The sequence below is a fragment of the Lactuca saligna genome, chromosome 7, assembly GCF_052625555.1.
Source record: "Lactuca saligna cultivar CGN05327 chromosome 7, ASM5262555v1, whole genome shotgun sequence".
Taxonomy (NCBI): Eukaryota; Viridiplantae; Streptophyta; class Magnoliopsida; order Asterales; family Asteraceae; genus Lactuca; species Lactuca saligna.
In genome coordinates this window covers 41,118,885-41,134,770 of record NC_136423.1, presented here as the reverse complement: position 1 = coordinate 41,134,770, position 15,886 = coordinate 41,118,885, and the positions used below count along the sequence as shown (strand labels likewise).

Sequence of the window (15,886 nt, the reverse complement as noted above, 5' to 3'; positions counted from 1 at the left end):
TGTGACTAGGGTGCTATAGACTCAGAATCTGTGGCCTTTGCTTCATTTCCTATTCTTGTTTGATTGGGGATCTGAAGTTAGGGTTGCTTATTTGAAGGACTATCTTGCTTCGGTTACATGTAATTGGTATGCACTACGCAAGCATTGGCTCGACTAATAATGATCCATCTTATAAGTATCCTAGATTAGTACGTCTATTAACCTTTCTTTCCCCCTTGCTCGCGTAGATAGCATGGCTGGCTTCCACCATCCCGGCGATCCGTATTATCCAAACCGGAGCAATGGAGGATGGCTCGACGAAGAGCCAGAAGATGATCACCCGATCCCTTTGGATGATCACCATGCTGAAGGTTTCTCGGATAGCTCTAGCTCCGATCCAGAAGTTAACAACCTGCCCCCAGTAGCTCCAAACCCTAATCCCCGTCCAGTGTTTCAAGGCCCCACTCCCATGTGGGAAATAACCTTGAACCGATGGAGCGATGAGTAGGGTCAGCCGGTGGCTCTCAATGGAGATTGAGGATTCTACAACATAAGCGAAGGAGGATCAACGGACCAAGTCTTGACCATTATGGTCCGAAGGATTTCCAGGAATGTCGAGCAATGTCAAATAGCAATTGGCCGAGTTGTGGAGGTTGATGCCAACTCAAACCTCAACACGGTTCACATCCGCCAGCTGGAAGAAGCTATGGATAGTACAAGGAGGACCAACGAGGCTCTGCAGCAACAGCTAGTTGCATCCCGAGCCGAAGTTAGAGAACTCTGAGCACGTCAGAGCGTTCAGGAGAGACACCTTCAAGAAGTGGTTCGCCTATTAGATGATCTTAGGATTCGCCCAACAAATACTCGTCGTCAGTATAAGATGTCTACCTGTCTTTCCATTTTAAGGAATTGCCCTTCTCTTTCTATGCTCGGTAGAGCACTTGTTTGTAAACGTTCATGACTTTGAAAGTACTCTAATTAAACCTCTAGGCTGCCAACATTTTCCTTATGATTTGATGCAAGACCTACTGTTAGGTCACTTTTCCCGAACCCATATTACATCATTAATATCATTAATATTGGCAGTTAACTACTCTATTGCTATGACTCTCTCTGACTTGTACTATGTTGATTTAATCCATGAAACACTGTTATCATACATGCAATAGACTCTTACTATTGCTATCAATTCTATGAACTTTCAGTAACAGATGCCTCCTCGCAAGCACCCAAAAAGAAGAAGACCAGCAACTCAAACCCCTCCCCCACCACCTCCTCCTCCTCCGCAGTTCGATCCAGTGATGTTTCAAATAGCTGTTACCGCAGCTGTGATGGCATCCATAGCTCAAATGAACTCTCGTGATGTGAGCAGTGGCAACTCTAGATTTGGTGAAGTCCATCAAAGAGTATAGGGATGTACTTATAAGGACTTCATGAACTACAAACCTACCTTCTTCAATGGTACCGAAGGAATTCTAGCATTGTCTTAGTGGTTCGAAAGAACTGAGGCTGTCTTTGAAATGTGCTCATGTCCCGAGGAGAGCAAAATAAAATTTTCTACTGCCACCTTAACTAACAGGGCCCTGACATGGTGGAACGGCCACGTCAGTGCACTCTCTTTGATAACAGCCAACGCCATGGGCTGGGACACATAGAAGGACCTCATGAGAAGGAAGTACTGCTCTAGGGGCGAAATTCAAAAACTTGAGGAGGAACTCTGGAACCTCAAGATGAAAGGGACAAACATAACAACTTACACAGCTAGGTTCTACGACTTGGCGGCTATGTGTCCCAACATGATCCCCTCGGAGAGCAATAAAATCGAATGATACATCTGGGGTTTAGTGCCCCCGTATCAAGGAAATGTTCTATCCTCTCATCCTGCAATCTTTGACAGTGCCAAGGAGTTGGCCCACAGGTTGATCGATCATGAAGCTCCTCCCACTCCAGCAACAACAACTATAACTGCCACTGTACCACCCAAATCATCCGACAACAAGAGGAAACGTGGGGATCAGAGGAAGGACAAAAGAACTCAATCATCTTCCAAAAACTAGCAGACTGTGGCTATCCATGCTGCCACCACTCCTGCTACTTCTGCGCCGGGGAAAGCTTATGTTGGGAACCTACCCAAGTGTCCCAAGTGCCCCTTCCATCATAACGGCCCCTGCTGTGAATTGCAATGCTCCAGCTGTGGCTAGAAGGGCCATACTATTCGATTTTGCAAAGCCCCACCCAAACCTATCTCGCAAGTCCCTAGTTCGGGAGTGACCCAGACCTGTTATGGCTGTGGTGAAGTGGGCCATTTCAAGAAGAACTGTCCGAAGGCTGGGAATTTAGGAGGAACCGGAAGACTACTCGCTATTGGCCACAATGAAGCAGTAGCAGACCCCACAGTAGTCACGGGTACGTTCCTTCTCAACAACTCTTATGTCTGTGTCTTATTCAATAGTGGTGCAGAAAGAATCTTCATAAACCAAAACTTTAAACACTTACTTAATCAATCCCGCAACCACTAAAAGAAACATTCGTCGTAGAAATGACTAACGGAGAGACCGAAATCTCTAATGAAATTTACATAGTTTGTACCCTCACATTAGATGATCATTCATTCCCAATCAATCTCATACCGGTCTCGATCAAGAGTTTCGACATCATTGTTGGCATGGACTGGTTGAGTCTTCATCGCGCTGACATTCTATGTTTCGACAAAGCCATCCGCCTAAATCCACCAAATTGCAAAACTATATTAATCTACGGAGACAAACCCGGTACGAGTCTTCGTATCATCTCAAGTATTCAAGCCCAGAAGTACTTGCGCAAGGAATATCGCGCCTTCCTCGCACACGTTGTCAACTCAAGCCAGAAAGTGAAAAATCCAAAAGACATCCCGGTTGTATGCAATTTCCCTGACATCTTTCCAGAAGACCTTCCAGGTTTACCTCCCAAACGTCAGGTTGAGTTTAGAATCGACCTAGTCCCAGGAGCTACCCCCATAGCTAAGTCGCCCTATCGTTTAGCGCCTGCCGAGATGCAAGAACTATCCGGTCAACTTAACGAGCTGCTCAGCAAGGGCTTTATAAGACTGAGCTTCTCACCCTGGGGAGCTCTAATCCTTTTCGTAAAGAAGAAAGACGGATCGTTCCATATGTGCATCGATTATAGGGAGCTTAACAAACTCACGATCGAAAATCGCTACCCTCTTCCTCGCATAGACGACCTATTTGACCAACTACAAGGGGCGAGTTACTTTTCCAAGATTGATCTTAGGTCCAGGTATCACCAGTTACGAGTCCTTGAGGAGGATGTTCCGAAGACAGCCTTCCGAACTCGTTACGGGCACTACGAGTTCGTAGTGATGCCCTTCGGACTGACTAACGCACCCGTAGTGTTCATGGACTTGATGAATAGGGTGTGTCGTCCATACTTAGACCAGTTCGTCATCGTCTTTATTGATGATATCCTCGTCTACTCTCGGAGTGAGGAAGAGCACAGAAATCATCTACGACGAGTCTTGGAAACCCTACGATTAGAGAAGTTATACGCAAAGTTCTCTATGTGCGAATTTTGGATCCGAAGAGTTGAATTCTTAGGACACATGGTTAGTGAGGAAGGAATCCATGTAGACCCGTCCAAAATTAAAGCCATCAAGAGCTGGTCAGCACCAAAGACGCCTACGGAAATTCGTCAGTTTCTAGGCCTCGCTGGCTACTACCGTAGATTCATTCAAAACTTCTCTCGGATTGCGAAACCTCTCACTACATTAACACAGAAAGGAGTACGATTTGACTGGGAAGAGAAACAAGAGAAGGCATTCCAGACCCTGAAACGAGCCCTATGCACCACACCGGTGTTATCCCTTCTCGAAGGAACAGGAGATTTTGTGGTATACTGCGACGCATCGAAACAAGGGCTCGGTTGCATCTTGATGCAACAAGGTAAGGACATTACCTATGCCTCAAGACATCTGAAGACACACGAGATCAACTACACCACGCACGACCTCGAGTTAGGGGCGATTGTTTTCGCTCTGAAGATCTGGAAACATTACCTGTATGGAACGAAGAGCACAATATACACTGACCACAAAAGTCTCCAATGCATACTGAACCAAAAGGAGCTCAATATAAGGCAACGACGGTGGGTCGAACTACTCAATGATTATGACTGCGAGATTTGCTATCACCCGGGAAAGGCCAATGTAGTAGCAGACGCACTGAGTAGAAAAGTGTATTCTGGCCGAAGAGTTAAGTCACTAACAATGACTATCCATTCACATCTATCCGCATAGATTAAGGAGGCTCAGCTCGAAGCCTTAAAGCCTGAGAATGTGGCGGGAGAATCCCTACGTGGAATGGATAAGAACTTGGAGGTGAAGGGTGACGGAGCCTATTATCTCATGGACCGAATCTGGACCCCGCGCCACGGAGGTTTCAGAGACTTGGTCATGAAGGAAGCACACAACACCCGATACTCCGTTCACCCAGGTTCAGATAAGATGTATATGGATCTCAAAAAGCCATACTGGTGGCCTAACATGAAAGCAAAGATTGCTACCTTCGTGAGTAAATGCCTTACCTGCGCGAAGGTCAAGGTCGAATATCAGAAGCCATCAGGTCTTCTGCAACAACCAGAGATACCATAATGGAAGTGGGAGCGGATCACTATGGACTTCATAACTAAGCTACCCAAGACAACGGGTGGGTTGGATACCATATGGGTCATCGTTGACAGATTAACCAAGTCCGCACACTTCCTACCCATCAAAGAAACAGACAAGATGGAGAAACTCACAAGAACATACATTAAGGAGATAGTTCGATTGCACGGTGTCCCTATATCTATTATCTCAGATAGAGACAGTAGGTTTACTTCAAAATTTTGGCAATCGCTGTAAAGCGCCTTAGGGACGAGGTTGGACATGAGTACAGCCTACCATCCGCAGACTGACGGACAAAGTGAGAGGACGATCCAAACCTTAGAGGATATGTTGCGAGCATGTGTGATTGACTTTGGTAAGGCATGGGATACACACCTACCCCTTGTTGAGTTCTCCTACAACAATAGTTACCACACGAGCATCAAGGCAGCCCCATTTGAAGCCCTCTACGGCCGGAAGTGCAGATCCCCTTTATGCTGGGCTGAGGTGGGTGACACTCAGTTAGCTAAAGGACGAGTTCCTGACAGCACTGTCACGGGTCCAGAGATCATCCGAGAAATGACCGATAAGATTGTACAGATTCGTGAACGATTAAAAGCCGCTAGGGACCGACAGAAAATCTATGCAAACAAACGACGAAAACCTTTGGAATTCCAGGTGGGAGATCGAGTCCTGTTGAAAGTCTCACCCTGGAAGGGCACGATATGCTTTGGAAAGCGTGGAAAGCTGAACCCAAGGTATATAGGGCCTTTTGAGATTCTCACTAGAATCGGCCCCGTAGCTTACAAACTCAACCTACCCCACGAGCTAAGTAACATACACTCTGCCTTCCACGTCTCGAACCTGAAAAAGTGCTTATCTGACGAAACCCTAGTGGTCACACTAGACGAGATCGAGATCAACGAAAGCCTCAACTTTGTGGAAGAACCTATGGAAATTATGGATCGAGAGGTCAAACGAACGTAACTAAGCCGCATTCCGATTGTGAAAGTTTGATGGAACGCCAAGCGAGGGCCAGAATTCACTTGGGAACGCGAGGATCAGATGAAGCTTAAGAACCCCCATCTTTTCGCTTAATTACCTTGTAATAACATTATTGTTTGAACTCGAATTTCGGGACGAAGTTCCCTCTAACGGGGGGATAATGTGACAACCTGAAGTTGTTCCATCGCTACAACCCATTCCGTCCGTAAAACTCGTCTTAAGCGAATTATTCTGTTTCCGTTTGTGGATTAGGTCAATTAAATTGAGACTTTTATTTTGACTTTGTAAGTATCCAAACATGTTAAAAACAAAAGAAAACATCTCAAACTAGTAACTGGACAAACTTTAGTTTTAACCACATCGGGTGACGGCAACTTGATCGGGTGCGACCTAAAGCCTCGGTTAACATCAGTATCGGGTAGAATTCCACTATGTCCCAAATCCAAACAATATATAAAGTGGTTTAAGCCTCTATTGAACACTTTTTCACTCTCTCTCTAACCTCTCTCCTCAATCCAAGATTTAGGTCCAAAAATCACACTTTTCAAGCTTCAAATCACTAAGGTAACTTCCCTAACTCATAGATTAGCATCTTAGACCTTCAAATTCGTGGTTAAACAATCAATTAGGACCATTTTCATGTGTTTATGGCCCTGGAACGTTCATGGGCCGTAAACACACATATAAGGGGTTTTTGAGCCTTTAAACCCTTCCAATTGACCTTTGGAGCTTAGATATGGCTATATGACTTAATATACTGAACTTAGAACACCTTGAAACGAATTTTTGGAGAGTAAACATGAGTTTACTACCCAAGATCATGCTTGGGCCGTAAACTCACCTTCATGGAGAGTAAACTCATATTTGGGTGTTAAAATGTCACTTATACACCTCATAAGCCTTGGAATAAAATCTAGAAGCAACCACCAACAAGTTAGAGACCTTAAACTCGATTAAAACAACTCCATAAGGAGTTCACGGCCGTAAACCCCTCATACATGGGTCCATGGGCTGTAAACTCCTATAAAAGGGTAAAATGGTGCCCTAAACTCATCCCTTGACTTGTAAAAATGAGTAGAACCACTTATGATTAACCTATGGCCTTCAAAACAAATAATGAATGTGTGGGTGAGATTTTACGGCCGTAAACTCATAGTTTACTGCTGTAAACTCATCAAATAGTCCATATGTTTGAATTAGTCCCTTTCTAATGCCTTGGAATAAAACCTAGCATCATCCCTCAATTAGTAAAAGGCCATTTAGCACCCAAGAACCTCATCCATGAGTTTATGGCCATAAACTCATGGGTATGAGGTGTTTAGGGCTGAAATCTCTCCAAAGAGTTTACTCTTGAAGAGTAAACTCCTTATCCAAACCATACATGTCCATACATGTTACCTGGGTCACTCCAAACACTTGAATTGAAGTGTTTTCGCGACTAGAATGTATATCCTCTATTAAATTAGTGATTTAAATCTAATTAGATACTATTGTGTATCATTTAATATTACATAGGAACCTCGCACGTTTACAAGCCTCAATTCGACGTTTAAATATCCTAGTCGACACATTTCTAGTCCGGTGAATTCATACCCCTTAATGAACCTTTTAAATGTTTTTACATGTTTTGGGGGTGGGGGGGGGGATACAAGTACATTAATACATGTTTTATTATCAAATCATATGTGATTTACAATCTATCATCAAAAAGGGATTACTTCAAAATTTTAGATAGTTGTCAATAAAACTATTTTAACAAATTATCAAATGCGCCTTTAAGGTTAAATCATTGTTAAACTATTTTCTAAACTATGTTCCAACTAATTTTCTTTTTAAGAACATATCTACATTAATATGTTTATATAAATAAGACCTGAAGGACTTAGGATCGATAGCTGGCCTTATTTCCTGTTCTTCTTTGATGTGGTTTTAAGGTATTGGTTATCCGTCCGACTGTCGTTAAATTCTTAATTGTATATTATATATTTGTGTAGATATGAATGTTTTTATCTTATTCATTAATACTGTTGATCAGAAGCAGAAATTCACATACTCTATTTAACTATAATAGGTATAGTTAAGGCTACTACTAGCTACCTCTACTACTACTATACACACCATAAACTGTTAATATTACAAGCTAATGCAAGTATAAGGGAACACTCTACTTACTATACTAAAAGACTATCATACTAAAGCATAAGAAAATTCACTAATACCAAGTATACCACACTATCACTCTCTATAAGGCACTCTACTACACTTACACCATGTGACCATGGCTTCCCAAAAGGAAAGCAACACTATATGTATAGATCTATACAGAACTGACACTATTACATCCCGACTATTATCTACAGTCCGAGCCGACTAGGCCCAGGGGTGACACTACACTACTTCACTACGCATGACCGGGAGGGTCATCGGTACTCTACTACTTCACAATTGGTCACATGAGAAGTTAAACTTACATCCAAACAAATACACTAAGACTTAAAGTCTGAACTAAAATCCCGAAGTAATTAATGATCTATTACTAACTAAAATTATAACACTACTACCATTAGCAAGCATAACTTTTCTTCAGCCGTATTACGTACATGAGATTTGTTACTACACTTTTACAATGGAAGGCTTCAACAACATTACTTTTACACACTAGAAGAATTGACTTACTAATGTACTTTCTGGAAAATATAGGATTTTCTAGGGATTTCTACTACTCATAAATACAAATTTCAGTTTTTATACTATAAATTTGCAAACACTTTTATACTACAATGACACTAAATTCTTATGAACTCACCAGCTTTATGCTGATATTAGTTTTCAAAATAACTTGTATCCTCAGGTCAAAGATAGACAGGTACAGGGAAGCTTTGGAAGAAGATGGAGCATATACAAGACTCATCTTTTGTTTTGTTATACTTTTGGTGTCTATAACTTTTCAGAACACAATTGTAATTATTATCACTATATATATGCAATGGTTGTTGTTTCTTGTTTTTATTATTATGCAATTGTAATGATATTGTACATGACATCCATCACCCCAGAACATATTCCGCCGTTCTCGGTTTTGGGGTGTGACAACGATGGTGTTCCCGCATTAATGCGCGGCTGGGGCCAGGCTTGAGGTAAAATCTCTCGGTCGAGAAGTCACCGGTAACAGTCAAATGCAACATGTAAACATAAATCTACAATCACATTGTTCGCCTGAACAGTGTATAACGGGCCTGGAGTGTCAACATTTTTGTGTGAACGGGAAGGTTTAGGAGACATTTTTCAGGTCAAAAGGTTGGGACAGATTAGGCATAATAAACAATAATCAAGCAAAAATAAACTTTTCTAACGACTCCCATGGTGGATACACAAGCCCGCACAAATAAATGACAGAAACAAAATAGTTCAGTTTCAGATACCTGACTGCACGCTGAGCAGCAGTATATTTTTCGCGTCAGAAAAAGTTTTGAGTTTTGAAATTCTGTTCGGATGAACCTCTTCTGAATTGTGTTTGGAACAAACTTTCAAGTTTTCGGGGCCTGCGGAGTGCTAACGGAGCATAGATTTGAAAAAGAGACTCACAAAAATTCAAATTTCAAAATGAAGAAAAAGAGATTTTTGAAGAATTTCAACCTGTCGTGCATGATTTAAACATGTAGATATGATCCTATGTTTAATAATTGGTTTTACTAGATAATATACTACTATCTATGTCTATGGTTTATTTGTTGCATTAGTTAGTAGTTAAATTTGGATTGGACTTTGTAGAGCTATTATATTTGTTAGGAAGATGAGAAGGGTATTTATGTCTTTTGTACAAATAAGAGATTGAGAGTAAGTCTTTATTACCACATTGTTTGACTTCATTGCTACTGTTGTGAGTAAAAGTTGTATAACTAGATTATTTTTCATGAATTAAAACTAATATTACAATACATTCCACAACTTCCGCTATCATTGCAATCTCGAATTTCCAACTTATTATCAAATCAATATTGGTCTATGTATAGCGAGGAGAATAATCTCTGTTCATGTTCGCACCTAAAATAGTAGGACCAAATGTAGCATCTACCAAATCTATGACAAGAGGGAATTGCAAGGTCACAAAAGAAGTAATTGGTAAGCATGTCAAGAGCGCGATAGGAACAAGAAAGATTGAGTTACTTTGGCCAAACACAAGGTACAATGTTGCTCCAAAAGCAATGACCATAGTTGTAGTTGAGATCAGCAAGGTGGCCGAAATAATTATTAACTTTGCAGGCAACTTGTAGAGAAAGTCTTGTTCAGCAAAACGTGCGGTGAGAATCGACAAAAACATTAACATTGATGTAACAGCTGTGAATAATGATATGGCATCTGATATTGCAAATACTGTGAAGGCTGTGTTGCTGGTAAAAATTGGTATCCCCGTCTCCTGGTTGTTTCCTCCAGGGACTGTAATAGCTGCTGCGAAAACTATGGTGATGATTAATGCAGTTGAAATCGCGTAGGACTCCGCAGTGGACTTCATCCATTTTTCTCCCTCAATCACCAACTCCCTGTGTTCTCTAGTAAACATCATTTGTGGTGTTTCATTGAAAGAGTTCTTTTGTATGATGCTTAGAGGAGAAATAAAGCTTTCCACTTCCTACAAGATTACAATATGTTACACATGCTTGATTAATACTCATGGTTTTAATCATGGGGATTCATAGTTATATACGTTAAACCATTGTAGCTCTCGTTGTATCTGTAAGGCTGCCCCTGATATAAGATTCAGTTTGTTGGATGGTGCCAATCTTGCAGCTAGATGCAACAGGTTATTGCCCGAAGAGTCTTTAATTGTGCGATATATATTTCTATGTTCACTTATCTGATAAAGAAGGTTGTAAACCTTTTCTGAGCGATTTATCACAGCAAGTTGAATAAGGCTGTGACCGTCTTCATTGGCACTCCAAATTGCATTAGGGAAGTGATACACAATTTCTTTTACACACTTGTATGCATTTCGACTAGCAGCTTCAAGAATCGGATTTGTGTAATAGTGATCGTAAGAGCTAGAGTATTTATTTTTCATTATCAAACTACATACACCCTGCAACAGTTTCATAGCATCTCGGTGAATGTGAAGTCTCTTTTTAATGATTGGAGACACTGCAACATAGACCCAAATGAGCATCTCAAATAAAGAAATAGACCTTTTTTTATTCTCTTCTGTTTTTATTAACACAATGATGGTACTTGTGATCATCTTACCTAACATGTTAATAATCTTCAGGAAAAGAATGTTCTAAAAAGAATGTTCTAGGTATATTCTTCTTTATTCAACATATCTGTTTAGTGTTACAATAAAATCCAACACTATATATAGTGTTAGGTAATAGGTATATTGTACGGTTGGAGCATTATAGTGTAATTCATAGTGTAAAAGTGACTTGTTAATATAAGATTGGAGATGCCTTTACTATGTCAAAGAGCATGTAGAATTAAGATAAAAAGACAACACACCTACATATCTTTCGAATAAGTTGAGTTCACCAGGGAAATTTTGAACTATAGCCAATAGCACAGCATCAGTATGCAATGTTCTGTAATGCCGCAACAGATCTTTTGCAAAGCCTGCATATATTCCAAAGTCAGCTGTATGAAGTAAGTGGGTAGATTTTTACGACTGGAATCTGAGTCCATTTAAAGGAGTATTACCAAAATCTTTATAGGAAATAACAGTAACTAGAAGCTCATCACCAGTTGTGCCAGAAAACAGAGCATCCTTCTGTATATCGGTATTGATGTGTTGCAGGAGATGTCGGGCTGTCTCTGTATGCATATTAGAAAGAGCCAAGGCTAGTGGTGTCTGACCTTCATTGTCTTTGGCCAACAACAACTCTGGGTTTCTTGCCACCAAGATGTCAGCAGCTTGGGTGTTGCCAATAATGGCAGCCACATGAAGTGGTGTGCTTCCATCTGAATTTCTCAGATCCAATAATTGTGTGTTCTCGGGTATCCTTTCCAACAAATTCTCTAGGAATTCCCGATCCTTGGAACTACCGAATGCTACATGGAGGGCAGTGTTGCCATTATTCGTGATTTTGTCTATCACTGTAACTCTTCCCTTACTCAATATGCGTTCGACCCCATACCAATCTCCAAGTTGAGCACACTTGTACAATTCTTGGAGATTCAATACTCTGTCTTTTTCATCTTCATCTTGTAGTGTATCTATATTTGCATACTTTTGTCATGAAGGTAAAAAACCACATGATAGATACAAAATATGTGCTCTGTGATGATGCAATCTAATCTCTAATCTAAACGTTAGGGATTTTAAAGAAGGATATAAAATAAAATTAAACAAATAAAAACCTTGTTTGTATGTACACATTTATCCGTCTTGTTATGCTTTGTATCTCTTTTACCTTGTTTGTTTAAATAAATACAGTAAAAACTATATATATATATATATATATATATATATATATATATATATATATATATATATATATATATATATATATATATATATACATATTTTACTAGTGGTATGCTTTCGTATATCTAAATCACCAACCCAAATAAACGATAGATTAGATTAGCAAAGAAGAGATAGATTGTACGTACCTTCAACAACAAGAGCCAGTTGTGGAACAACAGCAGGAGGAGCATACATAGCCTGCAGTTCATCCCATACATCTTTTGCACTGAAATCATCTGCCGCATTTCTATCTAAATGAAGTTTTTCTGTAAGACGATCCACAACATCGGTGAGTGTTTGTTCCGAGAGGGAACCAAGAATCCAACCTTTCACAAGAGCATCTGATCTTGTCCACAGCCAATGACTGTTGTGGTCACACACTTTCTCCTTCCCGGAAACACTACTACTTGTTTGAGGGCTTACAAGTGTTCCATCAACGAATCCAAACATACCATGACTCTTTAAGAGACATAGCATCTGTGTTTTCCAAATACCGTATTTGTCCTTACCACTCAGCTTCACACTAATAAAGCTTGCTGCAGCAAGATTTGATGGATACGGGTATGTGTATTCTTCTCCAACATCCAATGTGACATGTTGATTAGAGCTAGAGCTTGAGCTTGCCATATTTTTTTTTTTTTGTTTTGTTTTTTTTTCTTTGTTCAATCCTCCTGCTTCCATCTCTTAGATATTTAAATAGAAACATGGAGTGGATTGGTGGTGCCCACAAAAGGCACTATAGGATTGTATCCTCGATAAGTAATTCCCACAAATATTAAAATTTCAAGCAAAGAATATTATAATTGCAAAAGTTTTTTACTAAAAGATTTACTATTAAACTTATTCATCAAAATCTAATGCAAGTACCGTGAAGGTTATCTATTTATTACAAAATAAAAATAAAGAACAAGTGAAACACATCCCTTCCATTTTTCTCATCGGTCTGTCTTCTTAGTCCTTCATACATTCATAGGCAAAGGGAATCATAACAACTCTTTAATCTTTATAGAGTAAAGAACATATCTTATTGTTTAATTGGTTGACTCGAGTGAGTTCTTACACATATATAAGGTGCAGATAAGATCAGTCTTCGAAACAACAAGTCTAATATAATCCTAAACTAGTCCTAATTTTAGCTATGTCACACTCAACCTGAAGGAAACACAACACCTAATACCACTGGGCTAGAAGCCCTTTGGTTTTTGTTGATTGTTTAAATGGACAAAAGTCTAATATAATCCTAAACTAGTCCTAATTTTAGCTATGTCACACTCAACCTCAAGGAAACACAACACCTAATACCACTGGGCTAGAAGCCCTTTGGTTTTTGTTGATTGTTTAAATGGACAAAATTAGACAGTAGATCAACCCAAAAGAACTAGTTCATTTTAGATATAGTAAAATTTATATAACTGTTTTTATCTACTTAGAAGAAATCACTATACAAATGTAATACTGGCCAGTTATTAGTTATATATTTAAAATATCATTTGTTGGCATCTTTGTAAGTGATTGTGCATTTTTATGGCATTTGGCCTTCCTCTCATCATGTGGGTATGTTACACAAGGCTGGACAATCTTCATAATACATACTCATACAGCAAAGTATATATATGAACTGTTTCAGTATTAATATGTTGCTATAGATTGTAGGAATCAGTCCTCTCTTACAGAGAAAAACTGTTTGATAACCAAACTATATAAGAACAGTTTCAGCAACAAACTTTTGGGATGAAACTGTAGTGCCAATATAAGTTTTGGGTTAGTAATTTTTAGTTTTATATAGGAGAGAAACATGATTTTTTGTATTTAGACTTATCACTCTCCCTCCATGGACAGTAGTTCTTATGTGTTATATTTAAAAAATAAACTTTAATTGTACATTGAGTACAATTAAAGTTAAATTTATACCAACTTCATATCCTTTTTCTCATTATCTTGTGTTCATTGCAAGCTACTAACCTGGTGTAGATACAACATCAGTACTTGCTTGCTGGAGTAAATACTAACTCTTAACTTTTATTTTTGTTTCTCTCAATATTCCTACCATCTTCTCTTACATATCTTAAATAGAAAGATGAGCTGATTTGTGGTGCCCACAAAAGCCACTTAAAGATTGCATCCTCTCCAAGTAATCCCGACATCTATTCTAAAAGAAGTAATTCCCTCATATAATAAAAGTTTCAAGCAAAGAATATTAATTATAAAAGTCACTTACCAAATGATTTTACTATGAAATGTATTTCCTAAAATGCATATAAGTACCGGGATCCTCATTTTACTATTACAAAATAAACTAAAAGAACAAGTGAACCCGTCTTTGTATATGCCTCCTCTGTAGGTCAAGCTCCGACCACTGACATTTGAATTATAGAAATTTCAGATAAATCAATTTTGGTGTGTTCCATCTATATATACATTTGATGAGCAGAATATGAAGTTACATAGAAATTTTCATTTTCTTTATTGCTGGGGTTTTTAGAGGTATTCTTGAAATCAACTGGAAAACCAAACCCTAATTCTTCAGATCTGAAGATTATAGTGAAATCAGGTATCTAATCGTTCTTTAATGTTCAAGTTTTCTTTTAATTAGATTCGAGATTATACATCCAAAGTTTATGCTTCCGCGTTTATGTTTTTGGTTATCAAAATAATCAACAATTGGTATCAGAGCCAACTGGAATCTTTTATCAAAAACTTGGATTGGTTGTAGTTCTTTTGACCTTCAAAGTAAAACATATATGTATGATATATGTGAGTTTGCTCCTCTTGATCTTGCCGGCGTTTTCTTTCTTAATGATCATCTAAGTAATTGCTTGGAAGTTATAAGGTTTTTTCCTCATACGTACACTTAAACACATATTTGTTTATTGGATTTTGTAATTGACTGTAACAAGTCAAGATTTAATAATTTGGTTAAATTTTGAATGATCGGTTTGTTAAAGATGCCGGAAGATTCTAGAATACTCTAGAACGAGATGGAAGACCCTGGAAGGCTATAGAACATTCTAGAACACTATGGAAGACACAAGAATGTCTATACTTATCTAGGACATTATAGAACATTCTAGAAACATATAAAAGCTTGTAATAGATATAGAATATGGTAGATAGTTCTAGAATAGCCATGAATGTATGTAGATCTAGAAACTTCCTATAAGGAGGTGGAAACACCTATAAATAGGTGTGGAGCTGATTTGCTCCAAATCAATCCAACATCTAAGTATCCCAAGAAAAGCCTCCAAGTAAGAAAAGTGTGTAGTAGTCTCACAAAGTGTAAGTTCTCCTTAAGTGTCTTAATAAAAGTCTTGTTGTTTCCCATATAAAAGAGTCGTGTTCAACAATCTGGTTTCAGAGCGAGGTTTCTTGATAGTGAGAACAAGTGATTCTCGTTGTATCGTGAGTAGTTTGTGACTCTGCAAGTTTAGTGTCGAAACTAGCTTGTTTGGTATTACCGAGGTACTGCCAACACGATGGGTGATCTCCAAGTCTTCGGAGGAATCAAGAAACTCAACAACAACAACTACAAAACGTGGGAAACATGTATGAAGTCCTACTTACAAGGACAAGATATGTGGGAGGTCGTTGGTGGAAGCGAAACTACGCCACCAAAGGAAGACGTTAATGGTGCTTTGTGCAATTGGAAAACCAAAGCAGGCAAAGCAATGTTTGCCTTGAAGACCACAATCGAAGAAGAGATGTTGGAGCATATTCGGGATGAGAACACCCCGAAAGAAGCTTGGGACACGTTTGTGACACTTTTCTCAAAGAAGAATGATACGAGACTACAACTTTTGGAGAACGAGCTA

General features: G+C 39.1%; 1 protein-coding gene across 1 annotated transcript; it reads right to left on the bottom strand.

Moving 5' to 3' along the window:
* Positions 1-9,542: 9,542 nt before the first annotated feature.
* LOC145006855 (uncharacterized) lies at positions 9,543-12,755 on the bottom strand. The gene is made up of 5 exons (XM_078965889.1): positions 12,224-12,755; positions 11,309-11,824; positions 11,073-11,224; positions 10,329-10,877; positions 9,543-10,253 (listed from the first exon to the last, which is right to left on the bottom strand). The coding sequence occupies exons 1-5, from the start codon at positions 12,702-12,704 to the stop codon at positions 9,627-9,629; spliced, it is 2,325 nt and encodes a 774-aa protein (XP_078822015.1). The 5' UTR covers positions 12,705-12,755; the 3' UTR covers positions 9,543-9,626.
* Positions 12,756-15,886: the final 3,131 nt, after the last annotated feature.